The sequence below is a fragment of the Falco punctatus genome (genome assembly GCF_963210335.1).
Source record: "Falco punctatus genome assembly, chromosome: Z".
Classification (NCBI taxonomy): domain Eukaryota; kingdom Metazoa; phylum Chordata; class Aves; order Falconiformes; family Falconidae; genus Falco; species Falco punctatus.
In genome coordinates this window covers 67,775,991-67,793,034 of record NC_137586.1, presented here as the reverse complement: position 1 = coordinate 67,793,034, position 17,044 = coordinate 67,775,991, and the positions used below count along the sequence as shown (strand labels likewise).

Below are 17,044 nucleotides of genomic sequence, written 5' to 3'. Positions count from 1 at the left end.
AAATGTTTCATAAACATTTCATAAACAAAAAGATTGTTTCATAATGATAACAGTCACAGACAGCAACAGAAGAGTATTTATTTCTGGTAGACATCATTTAAATGAAACAGAATGTAGTTTTCAAAAAATCATTATTTTTTCAACAAGATTTCAAAAGTTGAGCTATTTAATACTAGCTAAAAGGCACAATTAAATCCCTACCCCACAGATTTATAGTCTGCTAACTTCAGTTGCTTAAGCCACTTGCAAGTTGCAAGTGAAAATCCATGTGAAACATTATTGGTTTATTTTCATTGAGTTGTAGGAAAATTGTTTAGTCAATAAATAGTGCCAGGGATAATGTACAAATCAGATCTTGGAGGAGTTCAAGATGTTCTTCTGTGAGTACCTACAGAAGTCAGGAAAAATAACAGAGATGAAGATGACAGAAAAAGGAAAGGCTTGAGTGTAGACAGAATGGCATTGCAACTAAGAGGTTTGGAATAAAAAGTGGATCAAAAAGAGCCAAGAAAAAGAGACAAAATAATACACTCAAAGCAAGCAGGTCTTTGTAGGATCTTGAGGTAGTCCTCAATGCTGGATCAGCTTTACTCACTTTCTACAAATTTACTACCCATTTTTCATAACAGATATTTGTCTCTGTGCTTTAAAATGTCTAATGGCAAGAGGTTCTTCAACATTCTCATGCCATTTATTAGAGTGCTTAATCAACCTTGTGTAGAAAGTCCTCTGTAATTCCTAACTTTACACACTTTTCATGCTTTATATGATCCGTTTCACCTGATAACCATAAAAGTATTTTAAAAAGTAGAGCCTAATTGAATTCTGACTGAAGGGCTGGGTGATGAGAAAAGTCTGTAAAACAAACGATAATCAAGAAACATGGGGGCTTGTTTGATCTTGGTGAAAGAGCAGAATACATAGTTCAATTTCTGGAAATGCAAAGCAGGGGAGACTGAGCTTTTCAGACTGTTGTAATGCAGTGAGTCCTAACTTTCATTAGCAGCTAAATGCTCTAAAGTCTCAGTCACTGATGCCTAAGATTTTGTCATAGTATGTGAGCAGGTTAATTCAAAGGCCCAAACAACATCCATTTGCATGTCTAGGTGGAGTATTTTGAGTCAAAATATGGGTAACAATTGTATTCAAAATATGTCTTAGCTAGATCGATAGTTAGGACAACTGATAAATTAAATTGTGTAATACCATTAGCTCAGAGAAAAAAGCTATTATTCACATTGGAAAATGGACCATGGATGCACGTACAAGACAATAGTAAATGAATGGATGTATGAGAAGTCACAACTTTTCACAATTCTATTTTAGGAACAGAAAAGTTATTAAGGGGGAAAAAAATTAATTGTGCACTAGACAGCACTTTGTCAGGTTAGCTTCATTATTTATTATTTCCAGCCATATGCTCTCTTTCCTGTCATTCTTCAGTGAGGCTTTGAACACAGAATTGGGGTAGAACAAGCCTTCGGAGGCCTCAAGTCAAACTTCCTGCATGAAGCAGGCCCAGCTGGAGCAGGCTGCTCGATCCTCTCCAGTTGAGTTTTTAATATTCATTGCTTTGACTATTCATTTTGAATATTCATTTGATACAGCAAAGCGTGAGAGAAAACACTTTCAAATAGGTCCACATGATTATAAAACCAGAGAATTGGCAGTGAACCTGAGTGGCAAATCCAACACCTGTATCAGCAGGAACTTTTTAAAGTAAGCAGGCTATTGTGTACACTTCCAGTTGCCCTTGCTCATTTTGACTGAACAAAGTCTATAGAATTCTGCTCACAGGGGAGATTTCCTACAAGAAGTTACATTATTTTGGCATGGAGTGGAACACTCATTTTTCTCTTCCAGCCAAAAAGATTTCCTGCAAGAATATTGTTTTTTCATGTTTCATAACATTACAGAAAAGCAGATGAAACAGTTCAATGCAATTATATTTCACCCTTGAAAGGCCTTTCATAACAGCAACTGTGGGTCCAACTTCTGGTAAGAGGTATAGTACAAAAGTCTCAGCCAGGAATTCTCTGCTTTAAAATTCCTGTTGGAGTATGGCTAGGCGTGTCACTGTTTTTTTTCCTTAAATTGGTTCTTAAGGCCAAGTCTATTTAAACAAATGTTATCTTTTCAAATGTCCTGGCTGAAATCCTGGTTCTGCGGAAGTTAATGACTAAATTCCTTTCACTTCAACTGAGGCAAGATTTCAACGTGTACGCTTATAAAACATTTCTTTACAGCACCTCAACAGTTTCCAGCCTTTTCCCACCTGCCCCTGGAGCCTACCGTAGTTTATTACCATACTTGTAACCGTTCAGGCCACATCCTATACTTTCACAGCAAGAAGTCTTTCACAGATTTTTTAGTATTTTTATTTGGCTTCCTAGGAAAACAAGGTTACACAGCCATAGTGCCTGTTCCTCTGTTCCCTTGTCCCATTGTGTTTTAGCTCATTTTTCAGTTTCAGCCAAACCTAATGGAAACTAGAGGTCTCACAGAGATTTCACCCATTCAAGGCAACACCCACGGAGTAGAAATACCCACCCCAGTGCTGCTGCCCCGTGGGCTCCAAACCTTAGCGCTTCTGTTCACGTGGCTTGTCACCCAGCACGCACGTGGCCCGGAACACGGACGGCGTGCTCGGTGCTCGGTGCCCTGTGCCGGGGAATCAAACAGCGCCGGAGGGGGCTGCGCTGGGGGCGGTTACGGGGCCAGGCTGTGTGGGGAAGGCGGGCACGCATCCAGCCACGGTCCCTGAACAACTCGCCGTAGCTCTGCAGGTGTGACAACTTCGTTACGGGTTCGTGGCCCGGCGCACAAGGTCGCCGACCCCTGGCTCGGAGCGGGCTGTGCGCTGCCCTGCGGGAACGAGACGGCTCACGGGGCCCCGAGGGGCCGGGCCGCCCCGCAGAACCGCGCCGCAGCGGCGTGCCTGACGGTAGGAGCGCTGCCCACACCCGGCACGGCGGGCTCCTGCCAGGCACCAGTACGTCTTGAGCACTTTACATCGGAGGATTTCAACTCCAGCCCCCCCAGCGGCTGCAGGGTGCCGCAGCCCCGCGGGGGGAACGCGGGCCGTTCGCCTGCCACCGCGGGGCCGCCCTGCCTTGGCGCGGGGCTGTGCCAGGGGGCAGGCGCGGCAGGGCGCAGCGGCGCCGCTTGGCCCCGCCGGGCTGCCGTCGCGGGGCGGGGCCGCAGCGGCAGCCATGGCGGCGTCAGTCGTCCCGGAGAGTGACAGGTACCGGTTGCTTCAGGAGCAGCGCTGATCGCGCCCTCGCCCGCGTCCCGGTCGCGGCGGGTCGGGTGGGGCCGGGCCGGGTGCGGGGGCAGGGCCTCGCCGCGGTGCCGGGGCGCGGCGGGTCCCGGGTCCCTCTGACCGCCTCCTGTCCTTCCGCGCAGCATCCGCAGGGCCGTGTCGCTGCTCAATGCTGTGGATCCGGGCCGGTTCCCGCGGCTCCTTTCCCGCCTTCTCCAGAAGCTGCACCTGAAGGTTGGCGGGGCGGGCGGCGCGGCGGGAGCGGGGGCCTCGCGGGCGCGGGAGCGGCGCCGGGCGGGCGCGGGCCGGTGCGGGACCCCCGGGCCCCGCTAGCGCTTCGGCCGCCCAGCTCCCGGCGGGGCCGCGGGCGCGGGGCAGCGGCAGGCGGTACCGGCGGTACCCGCGTACCCGGCCGAGTGCCGGCCCTTGCTCCGCCGCGTCTGCTGCGGCGGGGGCGGGGGGGGGGGGAGTGGGCAGGGCCGAGCCCGGCGGAACCGCGGCCCTTCCCTGCCCCGGTGCTTCGGAGTCGTCCTTCTGGGACAGATGAGGCACTCAGCTCTGCTAAGGGACAATTACTTCCTGTTCCCCCCCCCCCCGCCAAGTGTTTCACTCATCGCTAATTGCCCAGAAGTATTTCAGGTGAATGAAGTGAGAGCCGGTAATGGGTGCGGAGGGTGAGCGGTGTGAGAACCAGCCGTGCTTGTTACAGCGTGCTCCTGTCACCTCCAAGCGCTGGTTTCTCTCCCGTTCCTTGGCTGTGTGTGCAGACTCTGCTCTTGCCCTTGCAAGAGAAAGACCAAATGCCTTTTTTTTTTTGTTTTGTTTTTTTTTGTTTGTTTTGTTTTGCATTTCTATATGTCCATCAGCCAAAGCCACGCGTGGAATTTGGGTTAAAAATAAAGCCCATAACTTCTAGTGAATATTTTTGTCAATTTGTTTTTTAATTGCAAAACAAATAAAAGAACCAGGAAATAAAATCAGTAGTCAATTTCACTGCACAGTACTGAAAAGTCAAATGGAGACCAAATCCAACCTTGGTACTAAATATTGCAGGGGAAACTAAGATAAATGCTAAAGCAGAAATTATTTTGTTGAGTGTCTGTATCTTTCAGTGTCAGACTTTGTTGATTCCCTTATTTGCTGTTCAGAAAAACAAAAGGAGAGAATTTGTTTTCAATACACATATATATACACAAACTAAATACTAAAATACTACAGGTTAGGACAGGGGTCCTCAGACTGTTTAACCAGGGGCCGGCGCGGATGCAGTGGCAGGCAGCCATCTGCGGCTGCTTGGTTTCCCCCCCCAACCCCTGGCAGGGGGGGACGGGGGGTTCTGTAAATACTGGGGGCCAGATTAAGGACCCTGGGGGGCCGTATCTGGCCTGCGGGCCGTAGTTTGAGGACCCCTGGTTTAGGAGCAGCACAGATAGAAAATACAAATGTATTAACAGTTGTAATTCTGAGGCTGTAGGGATTGTTTTGATTATTTGATTCAATTGCTGATATTTTTCCTACCAAAATTACTAGCTTGGATGTTGCAGTTACTGCACAGGGTTTTCTCCGTTGTTTTGCATGGATTTTTCACTCATTGGTAACTGAGAAGTGTCACCAACCTTTTTTTTTATTTATTTGTTTGTGGGTCTTTGTTGGTTTTTTTCTTTGTTTGGGATTTTTTTACTACTCAAGATCAGTTTGGTATCTCTTCACATCTTTAATCAGCATTTACGTGAGCTGTAGTGATCTTTGTAATTTAGTCTATTCAATCTCATGAATCCTTCAGTTTGCCTTTCCAATGTATCTGACTCTAGGACATGTTAAATTGCCAGAAACTTTAAATAAATTGACTTGCCTTAACAAAGCAGATACTCATAGCTCTGCATTTCCTTCTAACAGCTAATGATTCAAGTGATGTTTCCATTTTGATAGTCTTACATTGACATTTTTGTGTAATTGCTTCATTTTGTTTGTTCTGGCAGTTGAATTGCTTTTTTTGTGTAGCTTTGCAGTTTTGGATTAATAAGTGGTCTAAATGTGGTGCTTTGATGTCGGTAGCGTAGATTTGTTAGTAATTGCATTTTAAAAGATGGCAATATCTGCATTTAAATTACTGCTTAATTTGTTGTAGTGTAATAAATATAGCAGCTGTATTTTGAATGTAGAACGCATTTTCAGCAATCTTCAGAAATACAGTAGGCTATAGATTCAAGTCTGACTTTCACAATAAGCATACATTAGGCCTTTATTTCCCTTGTAACAGCATGAGTGGTTTTCAGAAGAGTGTACGCAGTGGAAGAAGCACACATAACTAACTTCGCTACAGTTTTGCATTCTGTTTTCTTCAGGGCCTGACTCAAGTAGTACACTTAATACTTCTCTTATTTTTATTTATAAGAAGTTGTTGGAGATGATCTGATAGTTGAAAGAAACATCTTTCTTTAGTGTCTTTTAGGTGCTGAGAAAGCATTTTCTTGTGATGTATTTCAAGCAATCCTGATAACTTCTCATGTGATACTGTTGTCTTTGATTTTCAGTGAGAGGCATTGCATTGTATTTTTCTGTTGGAAAAGAGCTTTACTTTGTTATTTCTGTTTAGAAACAACTGGACAGCCATTACATTTGTAAAAATGGAAAGGAAGTTTTTGTTTTGACAAGTATGTTCTCGAGCGCTAAATAGAATGTCAGGACTAACAATTTTTGTGCTTCAGGCTGAAAGTACCTTCAGTGAAGAGGAAGAAGAAAAACTTCAAATAGCTTTTTCGTTGGAGAAGCAGGATCTTCATCTAGTTCTTGAAACTATATCATTCATTTGGGAACAGGTACCTTGTTTTTATCATTATGAATCGCTAAGTATATATTTTTTAATGCAATTGGAGATTTAAAAAATATAAAAGTCAAGATAAAAAGGAATTGGTGAAAACTCGTGTCTATAGAATATTATATATGTTTCGGGGGCATGATTTTACTGCTTTTGTTTGCGTGCCTTTCTGATTTGGATTGGACTGACTGCATTTGTGGAGTGGGTTTCCAGCTAGTGTAAGCATAGGTGGTGGAAGCAAGTTGCTCTGTGTGACTGAGAGAAATGTTGACAATTATGATAGACAGTCTTTCGTCTTGCTCATTGTAAGCCATCCATCCATCCATTTTTTTAATTCCTGTGAGGAAAATATTAGATGGCGTTATTGAGCACTACTTAAGTTACATGACGAGTCAGTTATAGAAAATTTTTGTGCACAGAAGCAGTTTGTACTTAACTGAACAGGTGCATCTGATGTAGCTCTAGTATTTGAGTGAGTAGGTGACTGCATGGTGTAGCGCTAAATGTCTTGTAAACAGAGGTTTTCTGGTTCTACCATCTACCTGTACTCTACCAGTACGGGTTGGGAAGCCAATGTATTCCTGGTAAATATGGTAACTTATAAATTGCCACAGCTGTGTGATTGTCTGTCCATTTCATGCAAGCGTAGTAAGTGTAGTCTGTGCAGAGGGCAAGCATGCTGATTGCCTTTTGTGAGATTTGAATCCTGTACTTTCTTACACGTGTCAATTTATGATTGGTTCCCTTAGTTAACACATTACCAGCGTTAAAAACAAAAAAACCCCATTCCTCCCCATGGCTCTTATCCACCAAAACTCAAAATGAAACCTGAGGTCACATCCAGACTGGAATTTTGAATTTTCACCTCAGCCAAACCGCGAACTTACCTGTTTTATTACCTGGTCCTAATTTCATCAGACGACTTTATTTATATGATAAATATTGAAGTGAAAAATTAGTGAAAACATGTGAACAGAAAAAGTTCAGTCTCCTCTAGGACTTAATTGTTTCACATTTAAAAAAAAACACCCAAGGGCTGGATATTAGTAGTTGCCCGATAAAGAGTCCCAAATGGAGTATTTGTTGTATGAGGACTCTTTGTGTTCCTGCTGATAGCTACGCTTCTTGGAGTAGCTGTTTGTTCTGTCAGAGCATAACTTTGGCAGCCCTTTGGTCTATGGACACATTATAGGTGATAATACTGCTGCACAGTCTTTGCCGCATTTTCTTTTTTCTTTTTTCCTCGACCTGGTGCTGACAGAGTCCTGTTTTGAAAGTGGAGACCAGCATACTATATAGAGTTTACCACAAAAATTGACACTAGTAGCGAGGTAATATCTAACTCACCTTTTTGGCAAACTGTTCCTGTCTTTTCAGAATGCTACCTTGTTGTTCAGGCTTGCTTGAACAGTGTAAATTTGGAAAAATTGTCTGTTCTTCATAGGCACAAGTGACCTCAAAGCACAGGTTTTTTTAAGTTAATAGCTGCTTTGGCATTGTGTACAGTGGAAACATATACATATACTCAGATCTAGCTTGTGTATGTGTTTTTTAATAGTTTGTCTATCATGAGAAGAGTCATTTGTAATACTGCATTTTGAGATACAATTGAGAGAGTTACATTTTTCTGTCTTGTCAGTGGGTTAAGATGAACAGGATGCCTGCAGTCTCACAGTAGAGTTTGCTAGTTGAAATCTTGTGTGAACATGGTGGCCATCTGTGGTAGAATGTGTCTGGCACAACTTGTAGAACAGTACTCAACAACAGCAATTATTTTTCCTTTTAACAGGCTGTCTACCATAATCTGAAGCCTGCTTCATTGCAACAGCAGCTGCAAAGCATTCACCTGGATCAAGACAAAGCTGAAGCATTTGCCAGTGCATGGGCAGCTGCAGGCCAAGATACGATTGAAAAGTTCAGGCAGAGGGTTTTGACCCCTCGGAAGGTAAGGGTTTTTGCTAAGACAGAATAAAGCTGTGTAGATTTTTTTAAAGCAAGGAGTTTAAAGGGGATTGAGTGCACCCCTAGCAAGTTTGCAGAGGACACCAAGCTGGGCAGGAGTGTTGATCTGCTGGAGGGCAGGAAGGCTCTTCAAAGGGACCTGGGCAGGCTGGAGCGATGGGCCCAGGCCAGTGGTGTGAGGGTCAGCAGGGCTCAGTGCCGGGTCCTGCCCTTGGGTCACACCAGCCCCACGCAGCGCTACAGGCTGGGGCAGAGCGGCTGGAAAGGGCCTGGTGGGAAAGGGCCTGGGGGTGCTGGGTGACGGCCGGCTGGGCAGGAGCCAGCAGTGTGCCCAGGGGGCCCAGGCGGCCAGCAGCACCCTGGCTGGTGTCCCCAGCAGGGTGGCCAGCAGGACCAGGGCAGTGACCGTCCCCCTGCACTGGGCACTGCTGAGGCCGCCCCTCGAACCCTGTGTTCAGGTCTGGGCCCCTCTCTGCAAGAGGGACGTAGAGGGGCTGCAGCGTGTCCAGAGACGGGCAGCGGGGCTGGGGAAGGGGCTGGGGCACAGGTCTTGTGGGGAGCCGCTGAGGGGGCTGGGGGTGTTCAGTCTGGAGGCTCAGGGGGGACCTTGCTGCTCTCTACAGCTGCCTGACAGGAGGCTGTGGGCGGGTGGGGGTTGGTCTCTTCTCCCAAGTAAGAAGCGATAGGACCAGAGGAAACGGCTGCAAGTTGTGCCAGGGGAGGTTTAGATTGGAGATTAGGAAAACTTTCTTCACTGAAAGTGTGGTGAAGCATTGGAACAGGCTGCCCAGGGAGCTGGTGGAATCGCCATCCCTGGAGGTATTTACAAAATGTGTAGACTTGGTGCTTAGGGACGTGGTTTGGTGATGGACTTGCCAGTCCTGGGTTAACGGTTGGACTTGATGATCTCAAGAGGTCTTTTCCAACCTATGCGATTCTATGGTTCTATGGTTAAACTAAGATACAAAGTTTTTGAGAAGCCAAGATAATGGAGAACAAAAAGGGTACTTATTAGGTAGTAGGTAAATGTGATCAGAGCAATGGAGTTCTGTTGTCTAAAAGTGATGTTACATGTTAGCTTAGCTACTGTAACTGTTGGAACCTGACTATATGTGCATTATTAGCAAAGTAAAGTAGTGCAACCTACATACCATTTTGAGATATTTGTGAATATGCTTTACTATTGGGCAAGAGTAAAATGTACTCATGAGTACTTGTAGCGGTTTAGCTCATGAGAGTAAGCTCGTCAGCCTGTTTATTCTCTGTACTTGAAGCATATCCAAGTTCCAGCCATCTTTAATTTTGTAAGCTGGTTAGATGGTGTGTTTTGTGAGATACTTACTACAATTTTGAGATCTTTTTCATGATGGCATAATAATCTTCTTTCATATATGCCTGTTACCAGTTAAAATTTTGGTACATGCTGTGGAAGTCTCATTGTATCTAGACATAAGTGTCTACATCTATGAGAATGTATAATAACATTCTATTGATTCATAGTAAGCCTTTAACTGCGTAAGGAGATGTGTACAGAATGCAACAGTGTCAGCCAGGATCAAATGGTTCAAAAGAATTGTGGAACGCTGACTCAGTTGTTCTCACTTTTTTTTAATCATTGCTATGTGTCTTGTTGGGATAAGGTGCAGTTTATGGCTTTATGATGTGGTCAGTAAAATATACATAGAAAATAAATTTTACGTATAAGGTACATGTGATGCACTGACAGAAATGGAACAACGTAATTTACACCAGCAGGTTTATACCTAAATAAACCTAGATTTTACTTAGGTGTAAAAAGCACATTTTGATAAGATGAAATATATTTGTGGAACAGACTAAGGGTACTCAGAATTGCATCACAGTTGATTTCTCTAAAGTTTTAAAATTTATCCTATGTAAACCCAGGTAATTTTAGACACAAAACTTGTTGAATTTTTATGTGCAGAATTATAGTAACTCACAGACCTAACCAAATAAATGACTGATAATGTAAGCATGACAAAAATATTTGAGTTGAACAACATATTAGGGCTTCTGTCTTTTTGAGATAATATTTACCAATGCCAAGTATACAAGTCCCAAAGTTTAAATGGTCAGTGATACAGAAAATATATAGGCAAGTGTAACTGTCCCTTGAACTTGAAAACGAAAGGAAATCATGGAAGGTTGTGAGGCTAACTTTCAAAATACAGCATGTAAGTGCAGAATGGAAGGCAGTTCTATAGATACCCTACAAAGCAGCTGTCTGAGAATTTTCTTTAGACAGACTATGCAGTATTATGTATTTTGCTGCTGGGTCTTCAGCGTATGAGAAACTAACAAAACCACCTTTGATCCTCTTTCATTTGGAGCTTGTACTGTACATACCCGTGGTATGTCCTTCTGTGACCTGGTATGGGGATGACATTGCTCTGTTTCTTGTCTGCAGCTTTGTGAGCCCTGCAAAATACAGTGCTCCTGGTGTATGTTATAGTTCTGGAGTTTCTTTGTGATTTCAGTACCACGTTGTAGAATGGTATTGCATTTTGCTGCTGTATTAAATCCTACATAAAGCAGTTTTAAACTGTTATTTGTCATTAGGCTTGCAGAAAGCAACTGCAAAAATATCAAAGTGCAATTTACTTGTTTTTTAGCATGAAAGCAGGTTTAAATACAGGTTTTTGCCTCTACATATGCTTAAATCATTTTTGGCCCCTCTCTTTTTCTTCTTTTCCAAGCCTAGATGACAATTTTGAGTATCAGCTTGAGTGTGAGTGTAGATCTTAAGCTGTAATTTGAGTTTGAACTTGAATTTACTTTCATAGTTTGTTTTGAAAACCTCTAATGTCTTAATCATGTAGACTTTAGTTGAGTGAAAAACTCATTCACAAGAACTTTTCCTTAACCCAAAGATAAGTTCACAAAACTGATTGCTAAATAGTATATTTATTCTGCTAACAAGACACACAGAGATAAAGTACTTTTAAAATTGCATAGGATAATGGAAGAAGAACTTGCCATCTTCTTCTTATGTCATGAATCTCCTTGTAATGTCTTATGAGTCCAGTAGATGACTGCATGATCATTTCATTGTTGCCTTTTAAATTCTAGAAGTAATTGCATATGAGCACATACTTGCTGTATTATCTTTCTGTACCTTGAGAAATAGTAGACAAATTACTCTCATACTTGTGGCACATTGCTGTAGTAGCTATCTTTGCTTAAACATTCATCAACATATCTTGAATTAAAATTAAAAAAAGTTAGAATCATGAAAAATGCTTACACAAGAGTGGTAGCTTTTTAGATTAGATTTACAGTTTAGGTATTTAGATGGATTTAGAGATTATATTAACTTTCTTGTTTGGAAAAAGATGTGTATTGAATTATTGCTACATTCTGCAACATGTATATGTGGGTATAACGTGGAAGACAATTGATCCTGTAAATATGCCCTCTGTATAGGTACTTGTTTACATGACTGTGTACAAGTTCCTGGTTTGCATTGTTCACTTCTCTCACAGAAGCAATATTAGGTACAGAAAAAGAACATGACATTTCTGTTGTAATTGCTGGCAACATAATCACAGGATCGCAGATGGTTGAGGTTGGAAGGAACCTCTGGAGGTCATCTGGTCCAACCCCAAGCTCAAGGAGGGCCATGTAGAGCCAGTTGCTCAGGGCAACGTCCGGACAGCGTTTGAACATCTCTGAGGATGAAGACTCCACCACATCCCTGGGCAACCTGTGCCAGTGTTTGGTCACCCTCAGAATGAAAAAGTGTTTTCCTGTATTTAGGCAGAGCCTCATGTGTTTCAGTTTGTGCCCATTGCTTCTGGACCTGTCACTGGGTGCTACCAGAAAGAGCCTGGCTCCATCCATATCCATCTTGCACCCTCCCTTCAAGGTATTTATATACATTGATGAGATCCTTGTGAGCCTTTTCTTCTCCAGGCTGAAAAGTTCCATCTTTCTCAGCCTTTCCTCACAGGAGAGATGTTCCAGTCCCTTCATCATCTTTGTGGCCTTTGCTGGACTCTCTCCAGTATGTCCACTTGAACATGTCCAGTATGTCTGTCTTGAACTAGAGAGCCCAGCACTGGTTATAGTAATCCAGGTGTGGCCATCATCACCTCCCTCAGCCTGCTGGCAATCCTAACTTCTACTGCAGCCCTAGATACCATGAGCCGACTTTGCTGCAGGAGCACGTTGATGGCTCATGTTCAAGTTGGTATGCACCAGGACCACTAGGTCCTTTTTTGCAAAGCTGCTTTCCAGCTGGGTGGTCACCAGCATGTACTGGTGCCTGAGGTTGCTCCTTCCCAGCTGCAGGACTTTGCACTCCCCTGTGCTGAACTTCAGGAGGTTTCCATCAACCCGTTTCTCCAGCCTCTCTGGGTCCCATGAGATGGCAGCACAACTCTTTGGTGTATCAGCCACTGCTTCCAGCTTTGTGTCATCTGCAAACCTGCTGAGGGTACGCTCTGCCCCATTGTCCAGATCATAATGAAGATGTTGGACAGGACTGGAGCCAGTATTTGCCTCTGGGTACACTGCTAGTCACTACCTCCAGCTAGGGCTTTGTGCCAGTGTTCACCCTCTGGGCCTGGCCATTCAGCCATTTTTCAGTGTACCTCTCTGCATCATTGGCATACATCAACAGCTTGTCTAGGAGGATCTTAGGGGACACAGTGTCAGAGGTCTCCCTGAAATCTCCCTGAAGGCAGACCCTGCCCACTGCTCTCATGTTGTCTACCAAGCCAGTCATTTCATTGTAGAATTTGGTCAAGCATGACTGACTTATCCATGCTGACTATGGCAAGTCACCTTGTTTTTCATGCACCTGGAAATGGTTTCCAGGTTCAGTTATTCCATCATCTTCCCAGGGGCTGAGGGGAGGATGACTGGCCTTTAGTTCCCTGGGTCATCTTTCTTGTCCTTCTCTCTCACTCCTAGGAGGAACATTTGTTTTCCTTAGGAATCTTGAGGATTGGTATTTTGAGGGGGGGTTGGATTTTTTTCTCTGGTTGGTTGGTTGTGTATTTTGGGTTTTTTTTAAGACTCTGATTTATTCATGCTCTGTGTGTGGTTGAAGTTGGATTCATAGTGATGCTTTTATGGTCAGGTGGGCCTTGTAGTTTTGTTAGTGATTTGGATTCCAGGAATACAGAAGCTACTACACTGGATCAGAAAATCTGTTCATTGTGTATCCTATCTCTGGCACCTTGCTTGGAAGCATAGGGGTGGAATTATCTAGTTAAGCCGTTTGATGGAAACTGATGCCTCACCTCATGACTTAAAAGCTGTCTTATATAGTCAGATATATATAAGAAAATGATTATTTATGAAATATCCTACTTAATGAATCTGGAGGTTTCAGTCTGTGTGTACTGGCCTGATCTCTGATTTTCTACCACTTAAGGGAAAAGTAGTATGTGTTGATGTTTTTTAAAAACAGTATATCCATTATCTTTTGATTTTTAATGTATATCCCCCTCTTCATTATAAAAAATACTAAAGAAGAGTGTGATCTTCCTTGTTTTTATATTAAGCAATGCAGTCTGTGATTTCTCACTCTTATTCCATGGAAGTTTGCTGCTTGTCATACTTTTTTCCCTGTCTTTGACACATTTCTGCTATATTTTGGAAGAAACTGATGTGAATAGAGTATGATATAGGCTTGCCTGGATATTTTGTGGTGTGGCTTTATAACAAAGTTCTCCCTTGGAGGTCTGGACTGGGACCAACACTACTAAATGTCTTAATTGATGGCATAGCAGGATTGAGTGCGCCCTCAGCAAGCTTGTGGATGACACGAAGCTGAGTGGTGCAGCTGGTAAGCTAGAGGGAAGGGATGCCACCCAGAGGGACCTTGACAGGCTTGAGGAGTGGGCCCACACAGACCTTACAAAGTTCAACAAGGCCACGTGCAAGGTCCTGCTCCTGGGTTGGGGCAGTCCCCAGTATCAATACAGACTGGGGGTGTGAATGGAGTAAGAGCAGCCCAGCCAAGGAGGACTTGGGGATACTGGTGGGTGAAAATTGGATGTGAGACGGCAATGTGCGCTTGCAGCCCGGAAAGGCAGTCGCATCCTGGGCTGTGGGCAGCAGGTCGGGGGAGGTGGTTCTGCCCCTCTGCTCTGCCCTGAGGTGGGTGAGTCCCCACCTGGGGTACGGCATCGAGCTCTGGGGCCCCCAGTACAAGAAAGACATGGACCTGGACAAGCAAGTCCAGAGGAGGGCCATGAAAGTGATGTCAGGGCTGGGATACCTCTGCTATGAAGAAGGGCTGAGAGAGTCGGGGTAGTTCAGCCCGGAGAAAAGGCGGCTCCAGGGAGACGTTACTGCAGCTGGTCAGCACTTACAGGAGGTTTGTAAGAAAGCTGGAGCCTCTTTGCCAGGGCCTGTAGTTGCAGGACAAGGAACAATGGTTTTAAATTGAAAGAGGGTAGATTTAGATGGGATATAAGGAAGAATTTTTTTTGTGACGAGGGTGGTGAGGCACTGGAATAGGTTGCCCAGCGAAGCTGTGGATGCCCTGTCATTGGAAGTGTTCAAGGCCAGGCTGGATGGGGCTCTGAGCAACTTGGTCTAGTGGAAGGTGTCTATGCCCATGGCAGGTGTGCTGGAACTAGGTGATCTCTAAGGTCTCTTTCACCCCACACGATTCTATGATTCTATGAATACAGATTTATTTCTTTCATATTTTTTAAAAAATATGTACAGGGTTTTTGGTTGTGTGCCTATCAGGTAGGGACTTTTGCTGACATGGTCAGGTAGTGTGCAGGACTGCATACTAATTTAGAACTCAAAGAGTATGTGTGAATATTTCATGCTTTCACTTGCCATGTGTTTTCCTGTACACTAATCAACTCTGAATTTTCTTTAGAACTATTTTAGTGGGTGCATGCATGGGATTGCTCATCTGGATCTGAGTGCAGAATCAGGGTCATGATTAGTCTTAGAGAGGTACTGGTTATTCTTTTCAGCATGAGAGGGTGTTCAGGGAAACTGTACCAGGCAGAGCTTACAATGTAGCTAAGAAAGATCTAATTGGAATTTTATCTTTGTTTTAAAGTGTTTACTAAAATCCAACTGGCAAAATAATTCTGAGTCTCTCCTGGCACCTAGCACTTAGAGACTTTCTATTTTGGAAGTACTGAAAAGCTGCCACCAAGTCTGTTTTCCATAGTGTACACAGGAAGGACCAGGCAGTAACATTTTATTTCTGTTTTAAAACAGCAAAAAACGGTAGACAGGTTTTTTTGGTTTTTTTTTTTTTTAGAGATGGTTTACACATTGGAACCTTTGAGCATATTGAAGGAAGAACTGAGGATAGATAGTGTATGGTCAAAACTAGTGGATATCTGACAGTCCAGGATTATTATTTCATAATATTACTAATTAATTTGGCTTATCACTATTTTTGAGGGAGTAGGCCAGTGCATCTTTTTGGCTTGCAGCAGTGCTCAGATTTAGACTCCAGACCACTGGTTAGTATGAGAAGTTAATTTCTTACAGATATTTTGCTTTTATTGACATTATTTCTCTTAAACCAGATTCTGTTCTTGCCTGCAAACTACAAGTTGGTAAAAACTGGTGTTCTGGGTCTCACAGTTCTATGCAGCAGATGTAAGAGGTGATGTGCTGGCTGATAGCTTCATTAGGATGACAAGCCTGGAGTCTGTTAGAGCAACAGAACAAGTATTTCCCAGAATACTGATTAAGTGAAGTTTTCTGTGGCATACTGAACACTACTTCCAATTTTTTAGGAAAAGATGTTCTTTTTTTGAACATAGGTCTTTGACATTTTTTTTGGTGCAGACTGCTTTGTTGATAGGATGTTACTATCTTGAGAAATGAATAAAAACTGTAGAGTTAAACTAAAGCTGTGCTATTTAATAGTATTTCTGTTCTCACTTCATTTTTTTTCACTGAACTATAGGAACTATAGGCAGTCTTCAGCTGCACAGGGTTATTAATTATGTATATTTTCCTGTTACATTAATTGGTTTTTTGAATCTTTATTTGTATGGCAGTCTCTTTATATTATTCCTGCTATATAATACAATCCTAATCAATTGGAATGGTGGTATTTGTATCAGTTTTTTCTTTGAATGTATTCTTAATGTGGCCTCTAGAATGATAGGTCAGTGATAGCAGTCTGCTGTCAGTCTGATCCAGGTTTGAAGTCTTTGATTGGTAATGTATCACTTTAGAAATTAGGGCACCTATTGATCAGCTTAAAATGTATTTTTTCCACTTTGTGAAGAAGAGCTAGATTTATAGTAGGCTTCACTCTGAATTATCATGGCAATTTTTCATTATTTTAATAACTTTTCTCCCCTTCCCCCTCCCCCTATATTATGTTCCCTGTATGTTTTTTGGTACTTGGTGTAAATCTATCTCTTTTAAAAGCAGGTCAAGTGAAATGCCTTATAGCTTTCTTGTTTTGGAAAACTATTCAAGGTATCTTTAAAATATATATAATAAAAGAAGATAACGAGTCCTGTGTTGCCAAGCAGCAGCAGTTTTTTATAGTCTTCAGACAGCATTACTTAATATAATGATGTGTGGGAATGCAACTGTAGTGAAATCACATACCTAAAATTCTTGACAGAGCTGTCAGTTCTGTATCTTGACTGGCTGTTTGAAGCCATATGGGAAAAACTCTGAAAGTCGTTTTCTCAGAAACTGGCCTTCTTGCTAAGTGGTGTGTACGTAATGTGCATATGCTAAATTCCCTCTGCTAAATGCTGGCAAATCTATGGAAATACTCTGAAACACATGTATCCTATGGTAGTAATGACAACAAAGAAGAGAATTGGTGGGCTCTGTGTGTGTGTCATGGGGGAAATTTTTCTGGTATGAGAAGAAATGCAAACCAAGGAGGACTACAGCTCAAACAGAATGAATCTTTCAGTTTCTTGTTAGTGTCTAGTGTCTGATCCACTAGTTGTTCTTACAGTGACAAACAGAGGTCACAAAGACGGGCGTTGTCACAATGAATTGTGAACCAACTT

At 43.1% G+C, this 17,044-nt stretch overlaps 1 protein-coding gene across 2 annotated transcripts in view; it reads left to right on the top strand.

The window, feature by feature from the left end:
- Positions 1-3,056: 3,056 nt before the first annotated feature.
- COMMD10 (COMM domain containing 10) overlaps positions 3,057-17,044 on the top strand; it is a 118,967-nt gene continuing 104,979 nt past the window's right edge. Inside the window, exons 1-4 of one of the 2 annotated variants that reach the window (XM_080372087.1) lie at positions 3,057-3,244; positions 3,406-3,496; positions 5,971-6,081; positions 7,870-8,025. In XM_080372087.1, coding sequence (XP_080228213.1) covers positions 3,213-3,244; positions 3,406-3,496; positions 5,971-6,081; positions 7,870-8,025 — 390 coding nt within the window. In that variant the 5' untranslated portion in view covers positions 3,057-3,212. The remainder of the gene's footprint in view (positions 3,245-3,405; positions 3,497-5,970; positions 6,082-7,869; positions 8,026-17,044) is intronic. The other variant, XM_080372088.1, reaches the window with a different exon arrangement.